General features: G+C 42.9%; 1 protein-coding gene across 7 annotated transcripts in view; it reads right to left on the reverse strand.

Annotated features, from left to right (window-relative positions):
- The window catches only part of LIN54 (lin-54 DREAM MuvB core complex component), an 85,224-nt gene that overhangs the window by 58,946 nt on the left and 2,460 nt on the right, over window positions 1-23,818 (reverse strand). For 2 of the 7 annotated variants that reach the window (XM_007518488.3, XM_060187988.1), the window contains exon 1: window positions 19,579-19,741. The exons of 1 other annotated variant lie outside the window; for it this stretch is intronic. Coding sequence is in view for 1 of the 6 variants with exons in the window: in XM_060187987.1 (XP_060043970.1) it covers window positions 18,813-18,834 (22 nt within the window). In the remaining 5 variants the exon portion in view is untranslated. Of the gene's footprint in view, window positions 1-17,293; window positions 17,645-18,812; window positions 19,025-19,578; window positions 19,742-23,818 lie in introns of those variants that run through there. 4 more of the 7 variants (XM_060187987.1, XM_007518486.3, XM_007518489.3 and 1 more) reach the window with 4 other exon arrangements.

Consider the following 23,818-nt stretch of genomic DNA (forward strand, 5'->3'; position numbering starts at 1 on the left):
GGTCCTAATATGATCGTACAGTACCATTTATAAAAATCCACTAAATACTCAACTAAATATGAAAGGAGTTGCCAGAGAAATGCATTTCAATGACTGCACATGTCTTGACTATTTGATTACAGTTTGATCAATTAGTTGCATACCACAGAAATGTTATTTGGAAAAAATAGCCTCAAATCCTCCTCTGTCATTCAAAATGTCAAAAGGGAGCCATTAAGAAGTATACAGCCAGGGGCTGGGTGGTGGCAGTGTGTTAAGCACATCTTTTTAAAATCTAAAAATGCAAAATGCCCATTCTGACATTAAGAATAACAGACATGAATAATAAATTATACTTTTTGACACTGACAAATACTAATACTACCAAAATTCAATTAGTGAATGGTTACTATCGACAAGTGATGGCATAATTTATCTTGACAGCAACACTGAGATGATATCATTATCATTTCCATTTTGAAGCTTAAGAAATTTAGGAAGGTTAAGTGATCTCCCAAGGTCATAGGACTAGAAAATGGCAGCACTAGAACTCAAACTCAGGATATGGCTGACAGGTAGACAGACAGACAGACATAAATATGTGTACATACATATATATACATAAACTAACATCAATAATTATAATCACAAAATAGAATCACTTTAAAAGTTCACCACTGGTATTTTTAAATGAAGAATAAATAAACTTACTTTTTTAAAAAATATTTATTTATTCCCTTTTGTTGCCCTTGTTGTTTTATTGTTGTAGTTATTCTTGTTGTCGTCGTTGTTGGATAGACAGAGAGAAATCGAGAGAGGAGGGGAAGACAGAGAGGGAGAGAGATAGATAGACACCTGCAGACCTGCTTCACTGCCTGTGAAGCGACGCCCCTGCAGGTGGGGAGCCAGGGGCTCGAACTGGGATCCTTACGCCGGTATAAATCTACTTTTTTTTTAAGGTTTATTAATTTATTAACACCAGAGAAAGAGAAACACAAACAAAGTAAAAAAAACAGAGCTTCATTCTGGCAGATGCAGTGGTAGGGATCAGAATAAGAACCCCATGCACCCACGTCCAAAGCTCTAGTCACTGTGCCACCTGCCTGGTCACATCTACTCCTTTACAGTCATCCCCTTCCTGCCATCTCACCTTACAGAATTAGTGACCTATCATACTTATATAAATTGTTAGGCTTTCTTGTCCATTCTAGAAATTCACATGAAAATAGGAGAGGTCAATGATATCTCCAAGTTCTGGAGGTGGGAATTGTGCGGAGTTGTGCCCCTCTTATCCTATGGTCTTGTTAATATTTCAATTTTATAAATAAAAATTTTAAAATTGACAAAAAAAGATATTCACATGAATAATACTGCATATTACATAATCGCGGCACAAAGGAATATATATAGTAAAAAGTTTTCACCTTGGGAGTTGGGCGGTGGCTCAGCAGGTTAAGCACACGTGGCACAAAGCAAGGTCAAATGGAAGGATCCCAGTTCCAGCCCCTGGCTCCCCACCTGCAGTGGAGTCACTTCACAAGCGGTGAAGCAGGTCTGCAGGTGTCTGTCTTTCTCTCTCCCTCTTTGTCTTCCCCTCCTCTCTGTCCTATCCAACAACAACAATAAAACAACAAGGGCAACAAAAGTGAATAAATAAATATTAAAAGAAAAAAAGTTTTCACCTTGATACACTTTCCCCTATTTTTTTTTGAGATTTATTTTTAGTTTTGCATAGTGCAAATCTATCACAATTTGTGGGTCTCTCTCCCTCCCCTTAGTTACTCTGTCTCCATTTAAGAAGTAAATGAAATACCTTTAAAAATAATAATACTGGGGAGTCAGGTGGTAGTGCAGGGGGTTAAGCGCACGTGGTGCAAAGTGCGAGGACAGGTGCAAGGATCCCGGTTCAAGACCCCGGCTCCCCAATTGCAGGGGAGTTACTTCACAAGCGGTGAAGCAGGTCTGTAGGTGTCTTTTTCTCCCCCTCTCTGTCTTCCCTTCCTCTCTCAATTTCTCTCTGTCCTATCCAACAACGACTACAACAATAAAACAACAAGGGCAACAAAAGGGAATAAATAAATATTTTAAAAATAAATAAATAATACTGTTACAAACTTCAAGTCCAAGTTTTTTGTAGATACATCATTTCCTTTGAATAAATATGTACAAGAGGGGAACAACATGTTGGGTCATAGGTAGATCAATGTTTAAATATGCACAAACCTGACACAGGAAGGTTTTTCTTAAATATTTTTTAATTTATTTTCCCTTTTGTTACCCTTATTTTTTTTTATTGTTGTTGTAGATATTACTGATGTTGTCATTGTTAGATAAGACAGAGAGAAATGGAGAGAGGAGGGGAAGACAGAGGGGGAGAGAAAGACATCTGCAGACTTGCTTCACCATCTGTGAAGCGACTCCCGGCAGGTGGGGAGCCCGGGGCTCAAACCGGGATCCTTAACGGTGGTCCTTGTGCTTTGCGCCATGTGTGTTTAACAGGCTGCGCTACCGCCCAGCTACTGCCCAACAACCGCCTTTGCTGTTTTTATAGTTGTCGTTATTGTTGTTATTGATGTCGTCGTTGTTGGACAGGACAGAGAGAAATGGAGAAAGGAGGGAAAGACAGTGAGCGGGAGAGAGCCGGGGACTTGAACCGGGATCCTCACGCAGATCACTGGTATTTGCGCCACCTGCGCTTAACCTGCTGCGCTACTGCCCAACTCCCAGAAAGTCTTTTTTAAACATACCTACCCACAACGTCTAAGTGTTCTAACTACTTTATATTCTCAAAAACTACTGGTATAGTACTTTTCTTTTCTTTCTTTCTTTTTTTTTCCCCCCTTTACTATTTTCTTTTCCCCGATCACCTCTAAGATCTGGCTTATCAGGAGCCGGGTGGTTGTGCAGCAGGTTAAGTGCACATGATGAAGCCCCGGCTCCCCACCTCTTAACTTCTATATTTTATCCATGCCTCAGCAGTTGAATCCGAACATGCCGTACCCCACAAAACAAGTCAGGGTGATGACCTAGGTCCTGGTATCCAACAGACGCATTAAAGTTAGACTCACTCCCCTTCCTGAACTCCCTCCAGCACATTTGAACATTATGTATTTCCACCCCTGCCACTTAAGGATAGAGACTTCAGTTCAACCTGAATCTAATTCTTTAATGAACTGAAATTTGGCTGGGGAGAATGGGGAGAATATCAGACTTTCATGTCTGAGGCCTGGAGGTCTGAGGGTCAATTCTCCAGAAGCCAGTGCTGAGTAGTACTCTTGTGTCCTTGATATCCCTCTATTTTTAAGTTCTCTCTCCCTCTGTTTCATTAAAATAAATCTAAATAAAATAAAGCACCTGAAGTCAAGCTGTAATAGGAAAGAGAAGTCAACCCAGGGAGGGAGAGAGTGGTCTTTCAGCATCCACACTTGCAGTTCACCTAGATATACTTGTAATGTGTTCTGCCCACCCAATGCTCTGTGTCTTTACTAATTTCTGAAACAATGTTCCCCATTTTGGGGACTCCTTATTCAGCAGTTATAGCCATACTGCCTTTCAGTTGGGGCCATAGAGTTGAAAATAACCACTAAATCACTTCTCGAGCTACCTCTCAGTTTAGCCTCTTAATATTTGTTTAGAAGTAGAGCACCCAGGAAGTTGTACAGTGGATAAAAGCATTGGATTCCCAAGCATGAGGTCCTCAGATCAATCCCCAGTACCTCTACAAATCTTTTGGGGGGAAGTGAAAGGAGGGGAAGAGTTTGAAAACTAGAGGATTCTTCTCCAAACTCTGTCCCCTCTCCCCTTTCCCACAACCTAGGAGAAATCACTTGCTATTAGATGCCAAAGAGGTTTTCCCTGTCTCCTAATTTAGCCCTCAGTATTCATCTTTCAGAAATCCTTGTCTCGTGGTCCAGGAGGTGACATAGTGGATAAACCACTGGACTATCAAGCATTAGGTCCTGAGTTCACTACCTGGTAGCACATGTACCAGAGTGATGTCTGGTTCTTTCTCTCTCTCCAATCTTTCTCATGAATAAATACTGAAAAGAAGGGGAGAGGAGAAGAGGGGAGGGGAGGGGAGAGGGAGGGGAGGGGAGACGAGAAATCCTTGTCTCTACCAGGACATTATTCTCATGGCCAAAACTATAAAGAACCTCAAGAAGCCTGAGATTTTAGATCTTAACTAAACCAAAATAGTCTGTGACTGTCCCATGAATACTGGCATACAATACAATACTTACTCTTCAGCATGACAAGGAACATGGCCATCCTGCACCTATCATTTTTCATGTTGTCCCTTAAATCCCACAAGGCATGCATGAGGGGCTCAAGTAGAGGCTGTGCAGGCAAAGGGTTTACATCACAACTGAGGAACCCTGTGCCTAGGAAGTCTCCATCATTATGGGCTGACACAAGCCGGTTCCTTGTCCAGAGGGAGATAGCATCCCTTTATGATAATGGATAATAAGCAAATCTGGTCTTTGCTAGAGAGCAGGTATCAGTATCTCTACCAGTCAAAGCTATCTGATATACAACAAACACTTTAGGAAATATTTAAAAAGACTGTCGGGAGTCGGGCAGTAGTGCATCAGGTTAAGTGCAGGTGGCCAAGGCGCAAGGCGTCCCAGCTTTCCACCTGCAGGGTTGTCGCTTCACAGGCAGTGAACCAACCCTGGAAGCAAAAAAAAAAAAGAAAAGAAAAGAAAAAAGAAAAGAAAAGAAACCTGAAAGGATTAGAAACAAATTTAACAAGGTATTTGTTAAGACTTTACACTTGGGAGTCAGGCAGTAGCGCAGTGGGTTAAGCACAGGTGGCATGAAGCGCAAGGACCGACTTAAGGATCCCGGTTCGAGCCCCTGGCTCCCCACCTGCAGGGGCGTCACTTCACAAGCGGTGAAGCAGATCTGCAGGTGTCTGTCTTTCCTCCTCTCTGTCTTCCCCTCCTCTCTCCATTTCTCTCTGTCCTATCCAACAATGATATCAGTAACAACAATAATAACTATAACAAAAACAACAAGGGCAACAAAAGGGAATAAGTAAATAAAGAAATAAATATATAAAAAAAAGAAGAAAGTTAAAAAAAAAGACTTTACACTTGAAGTATAAAACATTGCTTAGATAAGCAAGTAGGGAAATAATTCTGTTGGGAGGAAGTTCTCCATGGGTCTTGTATTTTTTTTCTTTCTTTTAAAAATATTTATTCCCTTTTGTTGCCCTTGTTGTTTTATTGTAGTTGTTGTTGATGTTGTTGTTGGATAGGACAGAAAGAAATGGAGAGAGGGAAAAACAGAGAGGGGGAAGAGAAATCCACCTGCAGACCTGCTTTACCGCCTGTGAAACGATTCCCCTGCAGGTGGGGTGCCGGGGGTCGAACCGGGATTCTTATGCCGGTCCTGGCGCTTTGCGCCACATGAGCTTAATCACTGCGCCACTGCCTGACCCCCCAATATAGATTTCTTAAACATCTGCAATCTATGTTATCTGAGAATAACATCTGTATTTCTTCCTTTCTAATCTGTATGTCTTTGTGTGTTCAAATCTAGTTTTATTAAAATTCTAGGGCAACTGGGGAATAGTACAAGTTCCTTGACTATGACCATGAGACACCTTAAACATGAGTTTACCTTTTTGGTTGTTGGGGTCCAAATATTTTTCCCAAATCCACTGCCCTTCCATCTCATTATTAAATGGCAAAATGTCACAAGTTTCTGTACCTACAAAAGCCCACTGTCTATAGAACAGGAATTTGTAGTTAAGATTGGAAAAAAATTCAAATATTAAGAAGACACAAAACATTTGTCCGGGAGGTTGCGCAGTGGATATGGCATTGGATTCTCAAGAATGAGGTCCTGAATTGGATAGGACAGAGAAATAGAGAGAGATGGGGAAGACAGAGAGGGGGAGAGAAAGATAAGACACTTGTAGACCTGCTTCACCACTTGTGAAGCGACCCCCCCCTGCAGGTGAGGAGCCAGGGGCTCAAACCCAGATCCTTATGCCCATCCTTGAGCTTTGTGCTCCAGCTAGGAATTTTTTTTAGTTTTTAATATTTGTAAAAGTGTGTGTACATGTGTATTTATACACATTTAATTTGCATGGCTCATGAAGTTTCAAATCTGCTCCCTGTACTTTTTAAAAAAATTTTTAATTCACTTTAAAAAAATATTTATTTATTCCCTTTTGTTGTCCTTGGTTTATTGTTGCAGTTATTACTATTGTTATTGATGTCGTTGTTGTTGGACAGGACAGAGAGAAATGGAGAGAGGAGAAGACAGAGAGGGGGAGAGAAAGATAGACACCTGCAGACCTGCTTCATCACCTGTGAAGTGACTCTCCTACAGGTGGGGAGCTGGAGCTTGAACCGGGATTCTCACACAGGTCCCTGGGTTTTGCTCCACCTGCACTTAACTTGCTGTGCTACCGCCCGACTCCCGCTCCCTGTACTTTTATAGTTAAAGCTTGTCAACCCTTGCCTTAACTGATTTCAAATCTTTCTTTTCTAAAATAAGCATTTTAACACTAAAAATTTCCTTAGCAGAAGGAATAATTTAGTGATGGTGTATATGCTTCACACATCTGAGGCCAATTTACTATTGTCAGAGAATGAAATACTCTATAGCATTTTCATCACATCAAATTAAGAGACATGTCCCTATGTGTCAGTGTATGATCCACTTCAGTAAACATTGCGTATGTACCTGAAAAGCATTCTGTATTTGCTAAGTGTAGTATTCTATATATGCCAATCAGGTCAAGCTGATAATGTTCCAACATACATTATTATTTTGCTTGCCTCTACTAATTACTTAAAAAGGATGTTAAAATCCCCAAGTATGGGACTGGGCGGTGGCATGCATATTACCATGCACAAGGACCTAGGTTTAAACCCCTGCTCCCTATCTGTAGGGAAGGGGGGCTTCACGAACAGTTAAGCAAGGCTGAAGGTATATTTCTTCCTCCTTCTCTATTCACTCTCCCCCCCCAGAAATACACACACAATTTCTCAGACCTATCTTTTTTTTTTTTTTTTTTTAACCAGAACACTGTTCAGTTCTGGCTTATGGTGGCGTGGGGGACTGAGAGACCTATGTGTTGTTTTTTGCGAGCTATGTTGTTTTCTCCGGGCTGGCTTCACCGGCGGGTAACAGACGACCAGGGACTCATGGTTGAGCTGTAGGCAGTATCTCTTTATTCATGCAGGAAGCAGCACAATCTTAGATGAGCTAAGTTAAACTCAAAGTACAGTACTGTAAAACTCACAATGCTGTCTTTATATATACTTCCCAAGTAAGGTAGAAACAGGATGTGACATAGAGAGGGTGGAGAGAAAAGTGACTGATGAAAATCAGAGTGTGACAAAGAGGGGGCAGATTAGGCAAGAATCCTATCACTGAACCACAAATGCCCTGGAGGGAGGGTGGAACTTGTTAACAGTGGTTATGTAAATAGAATGAAGTGGTTATGTAAATAGAATAGTGTTAAGCAGGGGGGATTTAAACCAAATGAAACAGAAGGGGTCTCATGCATACCAACACCTATGAATTTTTTAAATCCCCGGGAGTCGGGAGTCGGGGCACAGTGGGTTTAGCGCACGTGGCGCAAAGCGCAAGGACCCGTATAAGGAAGGATCCGTGGGGCAAAGCGCAAGAACCCGTGGAAGGAAGGATCCCAGGTTCGAGCCCCCCCGGCTTCCCACCTGCAGGGGCGTCGCTTCACGGGCGGTGAAGCAGGTCTGCAGGTGTCCTTCTCTACCCCTCTCTGTCTTCCCCTCCTCTCTTCATGTCTTTCTGTCCTAACAACGACGAGATCAATAACAACAACAATAATAGTAACAACAATGAAAAAACAAGGGCAACCAAAGGGAAAATAAATATAATTTTTTTTTTAATTTTAATCCCCACATACAATTGTGAATTTGTCTATTTCCTCTCTTTTGTACATTTTTACTTCATATATTTTTAAAATGTTATTAGGAAGAGCATGCTTTTGATGTGTACTATAAAAACACAGTTGGGAGTTCAGAACTAGGAGTTTTCCTTTGAACTAGGAGTAAAGTTTAATCTTCTAACAAGTAAAGGTCTGATTGATGTGTGCTGTCTCTCTGTAGTGTGAGGCTATGAAAGAGTTCTGGAACTAGCACACTTCATAAGCCACTAAGCAGACTCTGAAATGGCTTTGTCTACTTGTTTTAAAGCTTTATTGTTTTATTACATGAGAGAGAAAGCCTCACATGAGGCTGAGAAGAGAGACAAGCCAAAACACTACTACAGTCAACACAGTGCAAGGGATCAAACAGGGAGCCTTAGGCATGAAAGTCCAGTGCTCTGCCAGTTGAGATATTTCCCCAGCTGCTGAAACTGCTTTCTGATTAGACATCCATATCTGTTTCAATCAGGATCATATGCAGGACACGGTGGCCCATGCTTAAACAAACTCTCAAAAGGAGCTTGTGGACATGGCAGGAAAGGGTTTGGCCATCCTAACTAGATGAATCATCTAATTTTGTCCCCAAGCAATAGAAGATATGTATTAGCACATGAACCCTCATCATCACTTTAGAGTGGTTGAGGATCACTCCGAAGAAAGATAGGTCTTCATATGCCAATGGGACTGAAAGCCTGGTTTACCTGGTCTCTATGAAACCTGTCACAGTATAATAAGAAAAGAATACAAGACGGGGCCAGAGGTAGCTGGTTCTTTCTCTCCTATCTTTCTCATGAATACTTTAAAAGAGAGAGAGAGAGAGAGGGAGAGAGAGAGCGCGCCTGATGGGGCCACGTGATGGTGCACCTGGTTAAGCGCACACATTACAGTATGCAAGGACCCAGGTTCAAGCCCCTGGTCCCCACCTGCTGGGGGAAAGCTTCACAAGTGGTGAAGTAGAGCTGTAGTTGTCTTTCTGTCTCCCCTCTCAATTTCTCTCTGTGTCTATCCAGTAATAAATAAAATTTAAAAAAAATACAAGACAGATGATGGAGTACCTAAGAGTCCAATATTTTGACTCAAAGCAAAGTTCTAAAAGCAAAATATGATTCTGGAAGCCAATGTATTGAGTTTTGACTTTCATAATGAACATGTTTGAATTAAATCTAATTTAAAAGTCAAAAGATTCGCTTGTTTCAAAACATCTAAATTGTGGTCCGGGAGGTGGCACAGTGGCTAAAGCACTAGACTCTCAAAACATCTAAATTATTTTTTTCTTTTCTTTCTTCCTTTTTCTTACCAAAGCACTGTTCAGCTCTCTAGCTTATGATGGTGCAGAGGATTGGACCTAGGATTTCAGAGCCTCAGGCACAAGAGTCTGCATAATTATTATGGTCTCTACCCCCCCCCCAAATTATTAAATTATTTCTAAGTTTCCCTCTACTATTTTATTTTTTAAAAATCCATTTAAAATAGTGCTCCTATTTTCTCTTTATAAACATACTCTTTTAAAACATTCACTTATCAGTGGTCTGGGAGGTGGCATGTGGCTAAAGCACTAGACTCTCAAGCATGAGGTCCTGATTTCAAACCCCGGCAGCACATGTACCAGAGTGATGTCTGGTTCTTTCTCTCTCTCTCCTATCTTCCTCATTAATAAATAAATAAAATCTTTTTAAAATTCACTTATCTATTAACAAGAGAGAATGAAAAAGAAAATAAGTGAATCAGAGCATCACCCCAACTGGTGTTTGCAATGCTGGGGGATCTATTGGGTTATAGTATTTTTCTATGAAAAATCTGTCATGACTTTTCCAATAATCCAGTAATTTGGAACTTCATGCTTGTAAATCCTGCCACTGTGCCATGCTGTGAACCCCTCTTATTCTAGTCAAGGGTATTCTATCAAACTGCCCTGCTTTTTCTACTTTAGCATATGCTATAATACGTTTTTTAAATATTTACGTATTTGATAGGACAGAGAGAAATTGAGAGGGGGATAGATGTGTGTGTGTGTGTAGAGAGAGAGAAAGGGAGAGATGCTTATGAAAGTTCCCTGCTGCAGGTAGAGGACTTGGGGCTTGAACTTGGGTCTTTGTGCATGGTAATATGTATACTTCAACAAGGTGTGCCACTGTCCAATCCCCAAAATATCTTTTTTTACATTCTGATTTTCCTTCCTTAGTTCACCCCTTTAGAATGCAACCTCCAATGGCTGGCAAAATAGCTACTTGGATAGTGCCATGTGTATGACTCAGGTTTGAGCCCAGCCTCGAATCCACTGAACAAAGCTTTCCTATGGTCTTTGTCTCTCTGCCTTTTCAGAAAGTTAGCAAGGAAGGAAAGAAGGCAGGCAGGTAGGCAGGAAGGAAATAAGAGTGCAAGTTCCATGAGGTCAGGGATATGTCTTCATTACCACTGTGCCCCCTCTCCCACCAACCAATGCCCAGAACAGAGCTGCTAAACAACCACCTCTCAGTACAAACCTGAAGAATGAGTAAACTAATCATAGGGAAGGGCTGTCATCTAAAACTCTAGCGTTATTTACAGTGGACTTTTAAAAATAACTTTGTTTTGCCTACTTGAGAAGGATCAGGCCCTTCTTCCCAATAAATACTTCAAATAAAAGAGCAAACTCAGTGGTCATAAAGCACACTAGCAAACTAACTCATTCAAAAATTAGTTAAACATTCAGACTTATTTTTAAAAAATATTTATTCATTCCCTTTTATTGCCTTTGTCTTATTGTTGTAGTTATTGATGTTGTCTTTGTTGGATAAGACAGAGAGAAATGGAGAGAGGAAGAGGAGATAAAGATAGACACCTGCAGACCTGCTTCATTGCTTGTGAAGCGACTCCCCTGCAGGTGGGGAGCCGGTTCGAACCGGGATCCGTATGCTGGTCCTTGTGCTTTGCGCCACCTGCGCTTAACCCGCTGAGCTACAGCCCGACTCCCCAGACTTATTTTTAATTAATATCCTCTGCAACTACATTACATCTTCAAATGCATAGGTTATCTTTAGATATTTAAATTTTTTTAATATTTATTTGTTTTCCCTTTTGTTGCCCTTGTAGTTATTGTTGTTATTGATGTCGTCGTTGTTAGACAGAACAGAGAGAAATGGAGAGAGGAGGGGAGACAGAGACGGGGAGAGAAAGATAGAGACACCTGCAGACCTGCTCTACTGTTTGTGAAGCGACTCCCTTGCAGGTGGGGAGCCGGGGGCTCCAACCCGGACCCTTATGCCGGTCCTTGGCGCTTTGCGCTAAGTGCGCTTAATCCGCTGAGCTACTGCCCGACTCCCAATTTTTTTTTTAAAGCACTGATGACTTTTTAGTCAGTCATTTAATTAGCAAATATTTACTTCTCCCCAGCTTTGAAGAAGGCATTATGAGAAATTCATCAACTACCTTGTTTGGACAACAGCTCTGAAATCAAAATAAGAGTGGTTCACTGATGGAGTACCTGCCTTGCATGTGTGAAGCCCTGGATTCAATCCTCAGCAACAAAGAGAGCAACAAAGACAACACAAGGGCAGCAAAAGGCAGAACAAGCAGAACTTCATGAACAGTAGAGCAGTGTGTTGCTCTCACCCTCTTACAGAGGCAAAGTGGTGGCTCACCCAGTAGAGTGCACATGTTGCCATGCGAAACATGGGAGCACCACAGATAGTACTGGAGAAGCTAAACTGATGGTGGAGTGGTGCTGTAGTATCTCATCTCTCACCCCCTCGACCCCCCAAAAAAGGGTTGTCAGGCACTCAGCAGTAGCACACCTGAGGTCCTGGGTTCATTCCCAAGCACCACAGTAAAAACAACCTAGAGGAACTTATACGGCAAATGAGGTATTTATGACGAGCAAAACCCAAATTTCCAAAAATCAGTACTGCCAATCTTAAGCCACGTAGCTTGTGATGCTCTAGGTATTCAAACACGGAAAAGGGGGAGTCATGCGGTAGCGAAGCGGTTTAAGCGCATGTGCCACAAAGTGCAAGGACCGGCTTAAGGATCCGGGTTCCAGCCCCTGGCTCCCCACCTGCAGTAGAGTCGCTTCACAAGCGGTGAAGGTTTGTAGGTGTCTGTCTTTCTCTTCCCCCTCTCTGTCATATCCAACAACGACGACATTAATGACAATAATAATAACTACAACAATTAAAAAAAACAAGGGCAACAAACATAGAAAATGTTCTCAAAATTGAGTTACTACTGGGTGTATGTTGTACAGAAAACCACGTTTTTCCAAAACAGACAATGGTATATTCACTATGCAAAGAAGATTCCACTGTAGCAAAACATCATTGCTATAATTTAATTTGCCTTACCTGTCTCATAGTTTGTTTATAATTCATTTATAATTTTATTGTATTGTCGGGCAGTAGTGCAGTGGGCTAAGCGCAGGTGGAGCAAACAAAGGTCAAGGACTGTCATAAGGATCCCGGTTCGAGCCCCGGCTCCCCACCGGCAGGGGAGTCGCTTCACAGGTGGTGAAGCAGGTCTGCAGGTGTCTATCCTTCTCTCCACGTTTCTGTCTTCCCCTCCTCTCTCCATTTCTCTCTGTCCTATCCAACAACGACGGCATCAACAACAATAATAACTATAACAACAATGAAAAACAACAAGGGCAACAAAAGGGCAAATAAATTTTTAAAAACTTAGAATTGTATTGCAATTATATAAAAGAAATAATAAGGAATTTATGCTAAGCAAATAAATATTTTAACAAACTGAATTTAGGCCAATAATAGGGATCCACAGCATATATGTATATTTTTAATAGTTTTATTATTAGATGGAGACAAGAGATAAGTGGGGAGGTTTGAGAGGGAAAGAGACAGACATCTGCAGCCCTGCTTCACTTCTCGTGAAGCTTTTACCCCTGCAGGGACTAGGGGCTTAAACCTGGGTCCTTGCACACTGTAATGTGAGCACTTAGCCAGCTCCACCACCAGCTCGCCCCTCACACTATGCGGTCTATATATTATTCATGCTTAATACTAAAATAATGGGAAACATTATGAGAATAAAAATCAGAAAGATCCATTTTTTATTTTTTAAGAAAGATCCATTTCTAAACTTTAGTTCTCCTCACTGCCATGTAGACCCAGGCAATAATGTAGGCCTCATTTTATGTGGCGGTTCCTATAAAATGGCTGAATAAAACATCATCGCTCAAGTGAAAATTATTTCTCTCTATCTAAATTAGTTTCCTATAGTGGTTCTTTTAAATTTTTTTTTTTTTTGCCTTCAGGATTATTGCTGGGATTCGATGCCTGCATTACAAATCCACTGTTCCTGGAGGCTGTTTTTTCCCTTTTGTTGCCCTTGTTGTTTATCATTGTTGTTATTGTTGTCATTGTTGTTCTATAGGACAGAGAGAAATGGAGAGGGGAGGGTAAGACAGAGGGGGAGAGAAAGACAGACACCTGCAGACCTGCTTCACCGCTTGGGAAGCGACCCCCCTGCAGGTGAGGAGCCCAGGGCTCCAACCAGGATCCTTGAGCTTTGTGGCTTGTGCACTTAATCTACTGCACCACTGCCCAGCCCCCTATTTTGTTTTCTTCTTCTTTTATTTTTACCAGAGTACTGCTTAACTCTGGCTTATGGTGGTGTGGGGCATGTGGTTCTTTATTTGTATAGCATTCAATATGCTCTCCAACACACATGGCTTAAGATCTTGGGACAAGGAAATAATTCATCCAGCAGAGTGCATATTTTGCCATGCTTAAGACTCAGGTTCCAGCCCCCAAGAGCACCTGCTGTAATGATGAATGATGAAGTAAGTGGTGCTGTGATGTCTCTTCTGCTCTGTCTCTCTCTAATTGAAATTAAAAGAAAGTAGGAAAAAGCCCACTCAGCAGCTGAATCGTGCAGACATGAGACCCTGGAGGCAAAAAAAAAAAAAAAAAAAAAAAGGGAGGGGGAATCTTGTCATCTTTGATCTCTCTCTCACAGAAATATTAATCTGTCACATATAATGCAGATTATACCTTCACAATGTCTATGCCCCACAACACCCAAGAATTTCCAAATCTCCAAAGCTTAGAGATGACTAAGATATTTAAGCTCAATCATTTCTGACCTACAACACATCCTACATATAAGCTACAGGATTTCACTCCGTAGAGTGCATCTCTGATAAGGTCACTTACCAGCTGCTTTCTTTTAAAAAAATTTTTTTTTAATTTATTTTATTTCTGAGAGAGATGCAGAGAGAAAGATACAGAGAAACACCAGAGCACTGCACAGCTCTGGCTTTTTGTGGTGCAGGGGACTGAACCTGGGACTTCAGAGCTTCAGCCTCAGGAGTCTCTTTGCATAACATTATGCTATCTACCCCCACCCCATGGTCACTTTCCTATTCAATTTTTTTCTGTAATTCTCTCTTCTTTATTAAGGTAAATAATATTATTATTTACCTCCCAGGATTCCTAAACTGAATCAATGATAGTAAGATATCCCCTAACCCAAGGGTAGTATACATAGAGAATAGATACCCAATAATAATATTTGAAAAAAATACGAGCTATACTAAAAGCTCCTTGGTCTACTACAGTCACCAGACTACCTCTAGTGGCACACCTGTTCCTTCATTAATTTCTATCATACTTCTATTGGATTGTTGAAAAAGTCATGACAAAGTCATGACATATATCTCTATGCAAAATGTGTCATGACTGGGGCTGGATGGTGGCGCACCTGGTTGAGTGCACATGTTACAATGTGCAAGGACCCAGGTTCAAGCCCCCAGTCCCCACCTGCACGGGGAAAGCTTCACAAGTGGTGAAGCAGGGCTGTAGGTGTCTCTCTGTTACCCTCTCTATCTCCCCTTCCCTCTCAATTTCTGACTATGTCTATCCAATAAATAAATAAATATGACAAAATGTGTCATGACTTTCCCAACAACTCAATATGTTGTTACCTATACCAATCTGACAAATGGTCTTTGAAAACAATTACAAGAGTACAAGGGGGCTGGGTGGTGGCGCACCTGGTTGAACACACACATTACAGTGCACAAGGACCCCAGTTTAATCCCCCAGTCACCACCTGCAAGGGGAAAGGTTCACAAGTGGTAAAGCAGTGTTGCAGGTGTCTGTCTCTTTCCCTATCACCCCTTCCCCTCTCAATTTCTGGCTGTCTCTATCTAATAAATAAAGATTAAAAAAATTTTTTTTGGGAGTCGGGCTGTAGAGCAGCGGGTTAAGCGCAGGTGGCGCAAAGCACAAGGACCGGCATAAGCATCCCGGTTTGAGCCCTGGCTCCCCACCTGCAGGGGAGTCACTTCACAGGTGGTGAAGCAGGTCTGCAGGTGTCTATCTTTCTCTCCTCCTCTCTGTCTTCCCCTCCTGTCTCCATTTCTCTCTGTCCTATCCAACAATGACAACAACAATAATAACTACAACAATGAAACAACAAGGGCAACAAAAGGGAATAAATAACATAAAAAATAAAAAAAAACTAAAAAAAATTTTTTTAATGATAAGACTACAGGGAGTCAGGCAGTAGCGCAACGGGTGAACCACATGTGGCGTGAAGCGCACAGACTAGCATGAGGATCCCGGTTCAAGCCCCTGGGTCCCCACCTGCTGGGGAGTTGCTTCACAGGCGGTGAAGCAGGTCTGCAGGTGTCTGTCTTTCTCTCCCCGTCTTCCCCTCCTCTTGATTTCTCTCTGTCCTATCCAACAACAAGGACATCAATAACAACAACAATAATAACTACAGCAACAATAAAAAGCAAGGGCAACGAAAGGGAAAATAAATAAATACAAAAAAATTTAAATAATAATAAGAGTACAAGGAGATAGCATAGTGTCTTGATACTAAATTAGCAGCTATGTTAACAACCAATTAATTGCAACATGGCCCAAGAGCTGGCACAGCAAGCAGCCACAAGGTAGCAAGCTGAACAAGGTAGCATGAGGTCCCCGAGTTCAATCTCCAGCATTGCATGTGTCCAGAATGATGGTCTGATTCTGTTTTCTCACACACTCTCTCATTAATTAATAGCTCTTGGGGTGGTCCTTCAAAAGTGAAAGTCATGGGATGGAGAGATTAACTCACTGCATGTCTTGCATAGGGCCCAGGTTCAAAACCAGACACTGCACAAGCACTTATAAGGCACCACAGGAAACTCTGGTGCTGTGCTGTCTCCCCTTTTCTTTATCTGAACAAAGTCACCAGGAAAAGTGAAATCACACAAGTGATCAGATGTCCATGCCATATATACCCACAAATTATTTCCCCTCTAAATAAAACACACTATGTATTATATTCTATATTATGACACTGTAGGTATTTAGGTACGGAAAATTACTGCTTATCATAAATACTACCAGTGAGTCTTAACTATTTACCTCTCTGCTCACTCTCATCATTGACTTAAACTTCCACTGCAAAAGCTGAGAAGAAAAAAGACCAGAGGGCCCAAAATTAATGCATAAAAATTTGATTCACATGCAACTTTCAGTAACACTCCTGTTGTGTGCATGTAGATAAAACTTAAAGAGTTTATAGCACAATCTAAAATATACATGAATCTTTAGGTAAGCTAATAAAATACACATGAATCTTTAGGTAAGCTAACAAAATGAATTCATGGCTGTCATAAAGTCAATCATCCAATTCCCCTGCTCTTTAAACAAAGAGCTAGCAAGAACAGTATTTAGAATAAAGCAGCTCAATTCATCATTACCACCCTAATCTTTCTTACTCACATCAAGTTGTGATCAACTTCCTTCTTAACCTTGAAGGTAAGACTTGTGATGAATTTTGAGTTTTCATTTGGATTATAAAATCTACTGAAAAATCTGTCATAACTTTACTTTCTGAAAGGATGGGAAAGAAGCAGGGGGAAAACAGGCACATAGCCTGACAATGCAATTATTTCTTGCCAGACAGCAGGGGCCTTGGGGTCATTCTATGGGTGACAGAGCCATAAAAATAAAAGACCATATTTAAAAATGTTACAAAACTGGTGCATACGCTCAAAAGCATCCACACCCCAAGAAGTTAGAGATTATGATCTCAGACACAAGCTTAAAGGCAGGATAAAATGCCAACACTTGTCTCCTGAAACATACAAACCCCATAAACTGCTCAACAACATTAAGCCAGCAAACGCCACGGTAGATATTTTAAATATTAAATCAGGAAATCATGGTAAGTGTCAGCTGTTCCTCTAGGCCTCAGCAGCAGCCTTAGATGTAAGAGCAAACTCGAGCCCTCTTAACACTCAAAAGAATAATGTTGATGTCATTAGGAGGCTACTGATTCTTTGCACTCCAGGCTAGATTCCTTGATCCACATAGCAATTTACCCACTTCCCACCCTCCCCCCCAAACGGAGAGATCTCCAGACAGAAGACCTCTCGGGTGTACCCCTCTGTTCTACCTCCAGCGGCTGCCGCTTTCTCCTTCCTCCGGCTCAGAGGTGGGGGTTCCAGAAGGTCCCGGGCAATCCCAAGCCCGGGCGGTGCTTGTTTTGCCCGAGCACTGTAGCTCCGGCCGGCAGCTTCCTTCCCCAGTGTGCCAGAACTGCAGCGCTGCAGGGGCCCAGGGGGCCGAGCAGGGAGCCTGGGGGGCGACGCCGCCGCGGCCGCCGCCTCCGGTATGTCAGGGGCCGGGATTGTATTTCGAAAGATCCGCCATTTTCACCTCGTCATCACCATCACAGCTCAGCAGCTTCCCCGACAGCCCCAGCCCGGGCCGCCGCCGCCGCCGCCGCCGCCAGTAACCTCCCCCTTCCTCCTCCTCCCCTCCGCGGCCCTCCCTTCCCGAGAGGCGCACACCCACATATCCGGGGAAACCTCCCGCCGGCCCCGCCAACCTTCAAATGCACCGGGAGATCCCAATGCACGCACAGCCCGTGAAGAGACCTTTCACCCCACAGGGAAATATGGTGCTGCTGCTACGGGCTCGGCAGCAAAGCGAAAGGAAGTCGTGCTACCTGCGGGGTCCGGAGTCCGGCATATTTTTGTTTGGAAAAGCAAAAGCCCGGAGGACGGAGGCATGAGGACAATAAGGAGCCCAAACTCATGTGCTGAAAAAGCTGGCTTGAGGAAGATGGTGGAAGGCGTCTTATTCACTGTGTTGCCCATTGCTGACACCTCAAAGCATCCTTGAGATCTTTAATGTCACTCGCCAACTCTGACATCCTCTCTGCCATCAGTACTACTTGAAAGAGCCAACTCTATGTGCACTTCTCCAACATATTTGTAATTTACAGGCACTCAACGTCATGCTGATAATAGTATCAAAACATCTCGTTTCTGAAACAAAAGTTCTGAACTCATTTCCCCTCCACTTAGTTTTATCTGATTATTTCCGTTCATGAACACTGTGACTTACAATGTATCTGTCACTGGCTTAAGACGTAAAAGCACAACTAGGTTTGGACTATATTAAACCTATTAGTGAAAGAACAATTTATCCAATATAGGGAAGATAACTCTATGCCAAAATTCTTGGCAAACATATTTAGACTCCGATTCACCAAATTAAAAAACAAACCGTTTGCCACTGATGGGTCTGCTAAATATAGAGAAAATAAACAACTTACTTTAGAATAAAAAGTCACTAGAGTTGAACTATCCAAACCTCGACTAGCTCCTCTCATCAGTTTATCAGCTAAAACAGAATATGAAGTATTTTTAATCATTTGATAAATAACAAGAAGACATATGCCACAAGGCTTCTGACGAGGTCAGACTTTTTTTTTTTTTTCATTTCAGGAAGATGTGATCATCGCCCATTCAAAGGCTGAATTCAGAACCTACCACTGAAACTACAAGACCCAGCTGAAATGAGCAAAGTGAACGTCAAGATTAGGAGCAGGGCCACCCTCCTGCCCTTCTCTGAGTAGTCTCTAAGAAGAGCGACGTAGAGACATGGAAGTCATTTCATTTCCTTACCTTGCTTGAATGACAACTCCATAGGAAATTGGTAGATTCCAGCTTAAGCAAATGCTAAGTATTACCCCACCGCCACCAACAACAACCCCGCCCGGTTTTCGCTTCTATATGCAGCCAGCTAGACGCTGGGGATGTCAAGTCTTGTCAGTTTCTCCATCTTTCAACTTTATTTCCCCTCCGCAACCTGCTGGGTGTTTACCGTTGCTTGGCCAAGCTCAGCCGGGCCCGCTCCCTTTCCCCGTGCACCTCGGGGACATTATGACATTTGGCTGGTGGGCTTCGCGAGGAAAACGGACACACACGGAGAAGACAACCCTACAGAGGGGCGTTGGGAGAACGGGGCGGCGGGCGGCGGAGGAAGGAGGGGCAGGGACCAAATGACACAGCAGCAAAACCGGTTCCCAGAAACCCGGGGCCGCTGCGGCCGGCTTGTCAACAGCCGCGGGAGCCCTCCCTCCAGACGGCGGGGAAGGCGGGGAAGGCGAGCAGCCGGCCGCGCGCCGCCCTGAGCCTGACAGCCGCCCGCGCGGGCGCCCGCGGAACGGAGCCGAGACAACAGCGTCCTCCCGCCGCCCGGGGATGGGCGCGGCGGCCGCCAGCCTGCAGATTCCCGCTCTGCACCGCGACCCACTCAGCAGTGCCCGCTCCCGCAGTGGGGAGCCGGCGCCCTCCGCTCGCGGCAGCCCCAGCCTGCGGCCGCACCCCCTCCCCTCCCCTCCCCTCCCCTCCCCTCCCGGAGGCCTCCACCCGATGTGCTGATACTCACCGCAGCCGGCGGCGCCGCCGCCTTCTCCTCGCGCCGCGCTCCCTGGGCTCCCAGCAGCCGCGGCGGCGGCGGCGCCTCCGAGACACAGACCCGGGTTTGTTCAAAATCACGCGCCCAGCGCCATTCCACCGCCGCATCCCATAATACGCCGGGCCCTCCCCGCCTGCGCGCCCCTCTCTGCCCGCCCCTCGGTCCACCGCCCCGCCTCCGCGGCCAGCTTGCCCTGGCCCCGCCCCTTCCGCGTCTGGGCCCGCCCCTTGGCAACCCAGCCCGCGTCATCCCGCAAGTCCCCGGGAGTGTGCCGCGGCTCCACGTGACTGTAGAGGCTGTCAAAGCCCTGGCTGAGAAGGATCCGCCTGACGGAGGCCTGGAGGGGAAGAGCCCCATCGCGCCTGCCGCCTCTGTTAGCTTTCCTTGTTAGGAAGTCTTTGCTGCAAGCGCGATTTCTAGCCTGCTCCCGCTGTTCTTAGTTGTTTAAGTGAGCCTGTGATCGATACTTACAGATGCAAAGTCGCTGGTTTTATTGATTTTGTAAATTTCTATTTTTTTAATTTTGTATTTATTTATTGGATAGAGACAGATATTGAGAGTGGAAGAGGAGGGAGGGAGGGAAACACCTCCAGCACTACAACACTCCTGAAGCTTTCCCCCTGTAGGTGGGGACCAGGGGCTTGAACCTGTATCCTTGCTCACTGTGATGTGTGCAATTACTCAAGTGAGACACTGCCTGGCCCAAAGTCTTATTTATTTTTTATTTGAGAGAGAGAGAGATACAGAGAGAGATTGAGACCAGAGCACTGCTCACTGCTCAGCTGTCTTAAGTGTTGCTGGGAATTGAATCTGAGACCTCAGAGCCTTAGGCATGAAAGTCTTTTACATAACCATTATGGTGTCTGGTTTTAGGCAGTAATTGTGCATGGGTCTTTAAAAAGACTGGGAAACCGTTAAACATATTTTGAAAGGGGCTTTTTGCAACATACAGATCATACTAACACACTCAAAATAAATGTCCCTTTTCTTTTCATTTTTCCTCACTGTCCTTGATTGTAAAATGAGAAAGAAGGTATCCAAACGTGGAGTTGAATCAACAAGCACTGAGGACATCTTCCTGTGATAACTGCTTTGTGTGGACAAGAACTACACTGATGAAACAATAATCAAAAAGATTGTAAAGTGATGTTATGTCATCCGTAAATACTAATGGACAAACAAACAAGGGTACAAGCAAGTCACTGAGTTAGTAGACAGGGAACACAAAAGAGATGGGATCTAAGGTGTAGTGGAAGCAACACCTTGGAATCAAGCAGTTCTGGCTTTAAATTCTCACATCTCCACTTAATAGTGTATCACAATAAAGTTTCATTTCATGTCTACAAAATAAGAAAAGAGTGGTTCAGGAGGTTGTGCAGTGGATAAAGCATCGGACTCTGAAGTCTGAGGTCCCCAGTTCAGTTCCCAGCAGCACATGTACCAGAGTGATGTCTGGTTCTTTCTTTCTTTCCTCCTCTTTATCATGAGTGAATAAATAAAATCTTTTAAAAAAAAAAGAAAGAGAGAGAGTGAAAGAAAGAAAAGGTAGTTTTCCAGTGTTTTGAGGGTTAAATGAAGTGATGAGTGTCAAGCAGTTACACACTCTTTGCTGCAATTGTCAGTTCTGTTTTGCCATAATCTGCATCATCTCATACTGCCCACCTCAAAATCCTAACAATTAATACACAGGAATACCATTTAGAAAATGTTTAGAGCTAAAGGAGCATCCCCATATAAGCTCAATGAATAAACTACAAGACCCAACATGCCTTGCGTCTTCAATAGGAAGTGAGGTTGCTTCCCCACCTAGCAGAAGGAAGAAGGAAGTACCTCTTCACCCAGAGAGAGCCCCACTAGAGAGTATATCTGTGGGTACTGGCTATTGTTCTGGTCAAGTGTCTGTGTACACTTCCCGCCTGGTGCACTTTCCAAGTAGCCTCTTTGTTCAGAATTAAACCGTAGGTAAAACAACGGGTTACTTTTTCTTTATTAATTTTAAGGATTTAGTTAGTTATTAATGTATAATAATAAGGGGGAGAACCATAACTTCATGATGGTTCAGCACTTTATCCACTGTGCCACCTCCCAGCCACTTATGTTTTTTAAAGCTTGTTACTTTTTGAGGTCAAAAAACTGAATGGCATGAAAGTAGCAAAGATTCAGAAACAGATGTGTGGCCTGTGCAAAAAAAAAAAAAATCTGGAAAATTTTTGCTGGGGAGATGGCTCAACTGGTAGAGCACTGGACCTATATGCCTGAGGTTTCTGATTTGATCCTAAGCACTAAATGTACAAGAGTAATGCTCTGGCTTTCCTCTCCCTCTCCTACCTCCTCTCTTCTCCCTCCCCCTCTCCCCTATGTGTATGTATGTGTTATGAAGCTCTTAATTCTCATATGTAACACAATATTTTTTTAAGTAGGGGGAGTACATGATACACAGACTTTCTTGGAGAGCAGCAGATGAATCTAGTTTTTGAGGGGGTTTGATGTTTAGTGTGAGAAAACATTCTCATGGTTACATTATTGGTGGTGCAATAGACAATAGGAAGAATGTGATGGGGGACCCGAACCCATCTAGATTCTAAAGAACTTAAAGATAGAAAGCTACCTATCACATTTCATAAGGTTAACATAATCCTAATATCAAAACAAGCACCCCACACATACATAAGGGGCAGGGGGGAATCTTCTATTTTTACTAACATTTCTTTTTTATTATTATTAAATTTTTGTTATCTTTTTATCTATTGGATATAGAGACAGCCAGAAATGAAGAAGGAAGGGAGTGACAGAGAGGGAGAGACAGAGAGACATCCACAACACTGCTTCACCACTATGCAAAGCTTTCTCCCAGCAGGTGGGGACTAGGGGATCAAATCTGGGTCCTTGCAAACTATAACATGTGCACTCAACCAGGTGCGCCACCACCCAGCCCCTAAAATTTCTTTTTCCTTACAAGGACGAAACTGAGTGTTAAGATATAAAATCTATAAAATCCTGTTCAATCCCCTGCACCACCGTCAACTAGACCTGAGCAGTACGCTGATAAAAATAAAATAAAATAAATAAAGATATTAAATCCAATGGCCTGGTAGGTAGCACAGTGAATGGAGCATTGGACTCTAAAGCATGGAATTTCAGATTTGATCTCCAACATGGCACATGCAAGAGTGATGCTTTGGTTCTCTCTCTTGCTCTCACTATCATTCTCATAAATAAGTTAATAAATATATTTTTATAAAGATATGAATCCAACAAGGGCAACAAAAGGGAATAAATAAATATTAAAAAAAAAGATATGAATAAGGACCAGAGTTCAAGCCCTGTCACCAACTGCAGGAGGAAAGCTTCATGAGCAATGAGGCAATGTTGTAGGTCTCTCTCTCTACCTGTTTCTCCCTGCATCCCTCTTAATTTCTCTCTGTCTTAATAAAAAAAAGGGAAAAAGTAGCTATCAGGATCAATGACTTTGTAAAGCAGGAACCAAGCCCCAGTGATAACCCTGCTGGCAATGAATATATATATATATATATATATATATATATATATATATATCAAATCCAGGGCCAGAGAAATAGCATGATAGTTATGGAAAAGACTTTAATACCTGAAAATCCAAGGTCCCAGGTTCAATTCCTGACACCACTATAACACAGAACTGAGCAATCAATGCTCTGGTAGGAAATATATATATATATATATATATGAAAAGGCTGAACTATCAGGGGCCAGGCAGTAGCGCAGCGGGTTAAGTGCACATGGCACAAAGCTCAATGACTGGCATAATGATCCCAGTTCGAGCCCCCAGCTTCCCACCTGCAGGGAGGTCACTTCACAAGCAGTGAAGTAGGTCTGCAGGTGTCTATCTTTCTCTCCTCTTCTCTGTCTTCCCCTCCTCTCTCGATTTCTCTCTATCCTATCCAACAACAATGACAACAATAACAACAACAATAAACAACAAGAGCAAAAAAAAAAAAAAAAAGAGAAAAAATAAGCTCCAGTAGCAGTGGATTCATACTGCAGACACCGAGCCCCAGCAATAACCATGGAGGCAAAAAAATAATTGAAATATCAAATCCAATAGTGTGGTGATGGAAAAAAAACCTGCAGTGACAATATACAATTTATTCCAATAATGACAATTTAAAATTAAGAAGTCTACTGAAATAGTGCCATAATGGAGTGTGATAGCTTCAGGGGAAGCACTGAT

Source organism: Erinaceus europaeus, chromosome 3 (genome assembly GCF_950295315.1).
Source record: "Erinaceus europaeus chromosome 3, mEriEur2.1, whole genome shotgun sequence".
Taxonomy (NCBI): Eukaryota; Metazoa; Chordata; class Mammalia; order Eulipotyphla; family Erinaceidae; genus Erinaceus; species Erinaceus europaeus.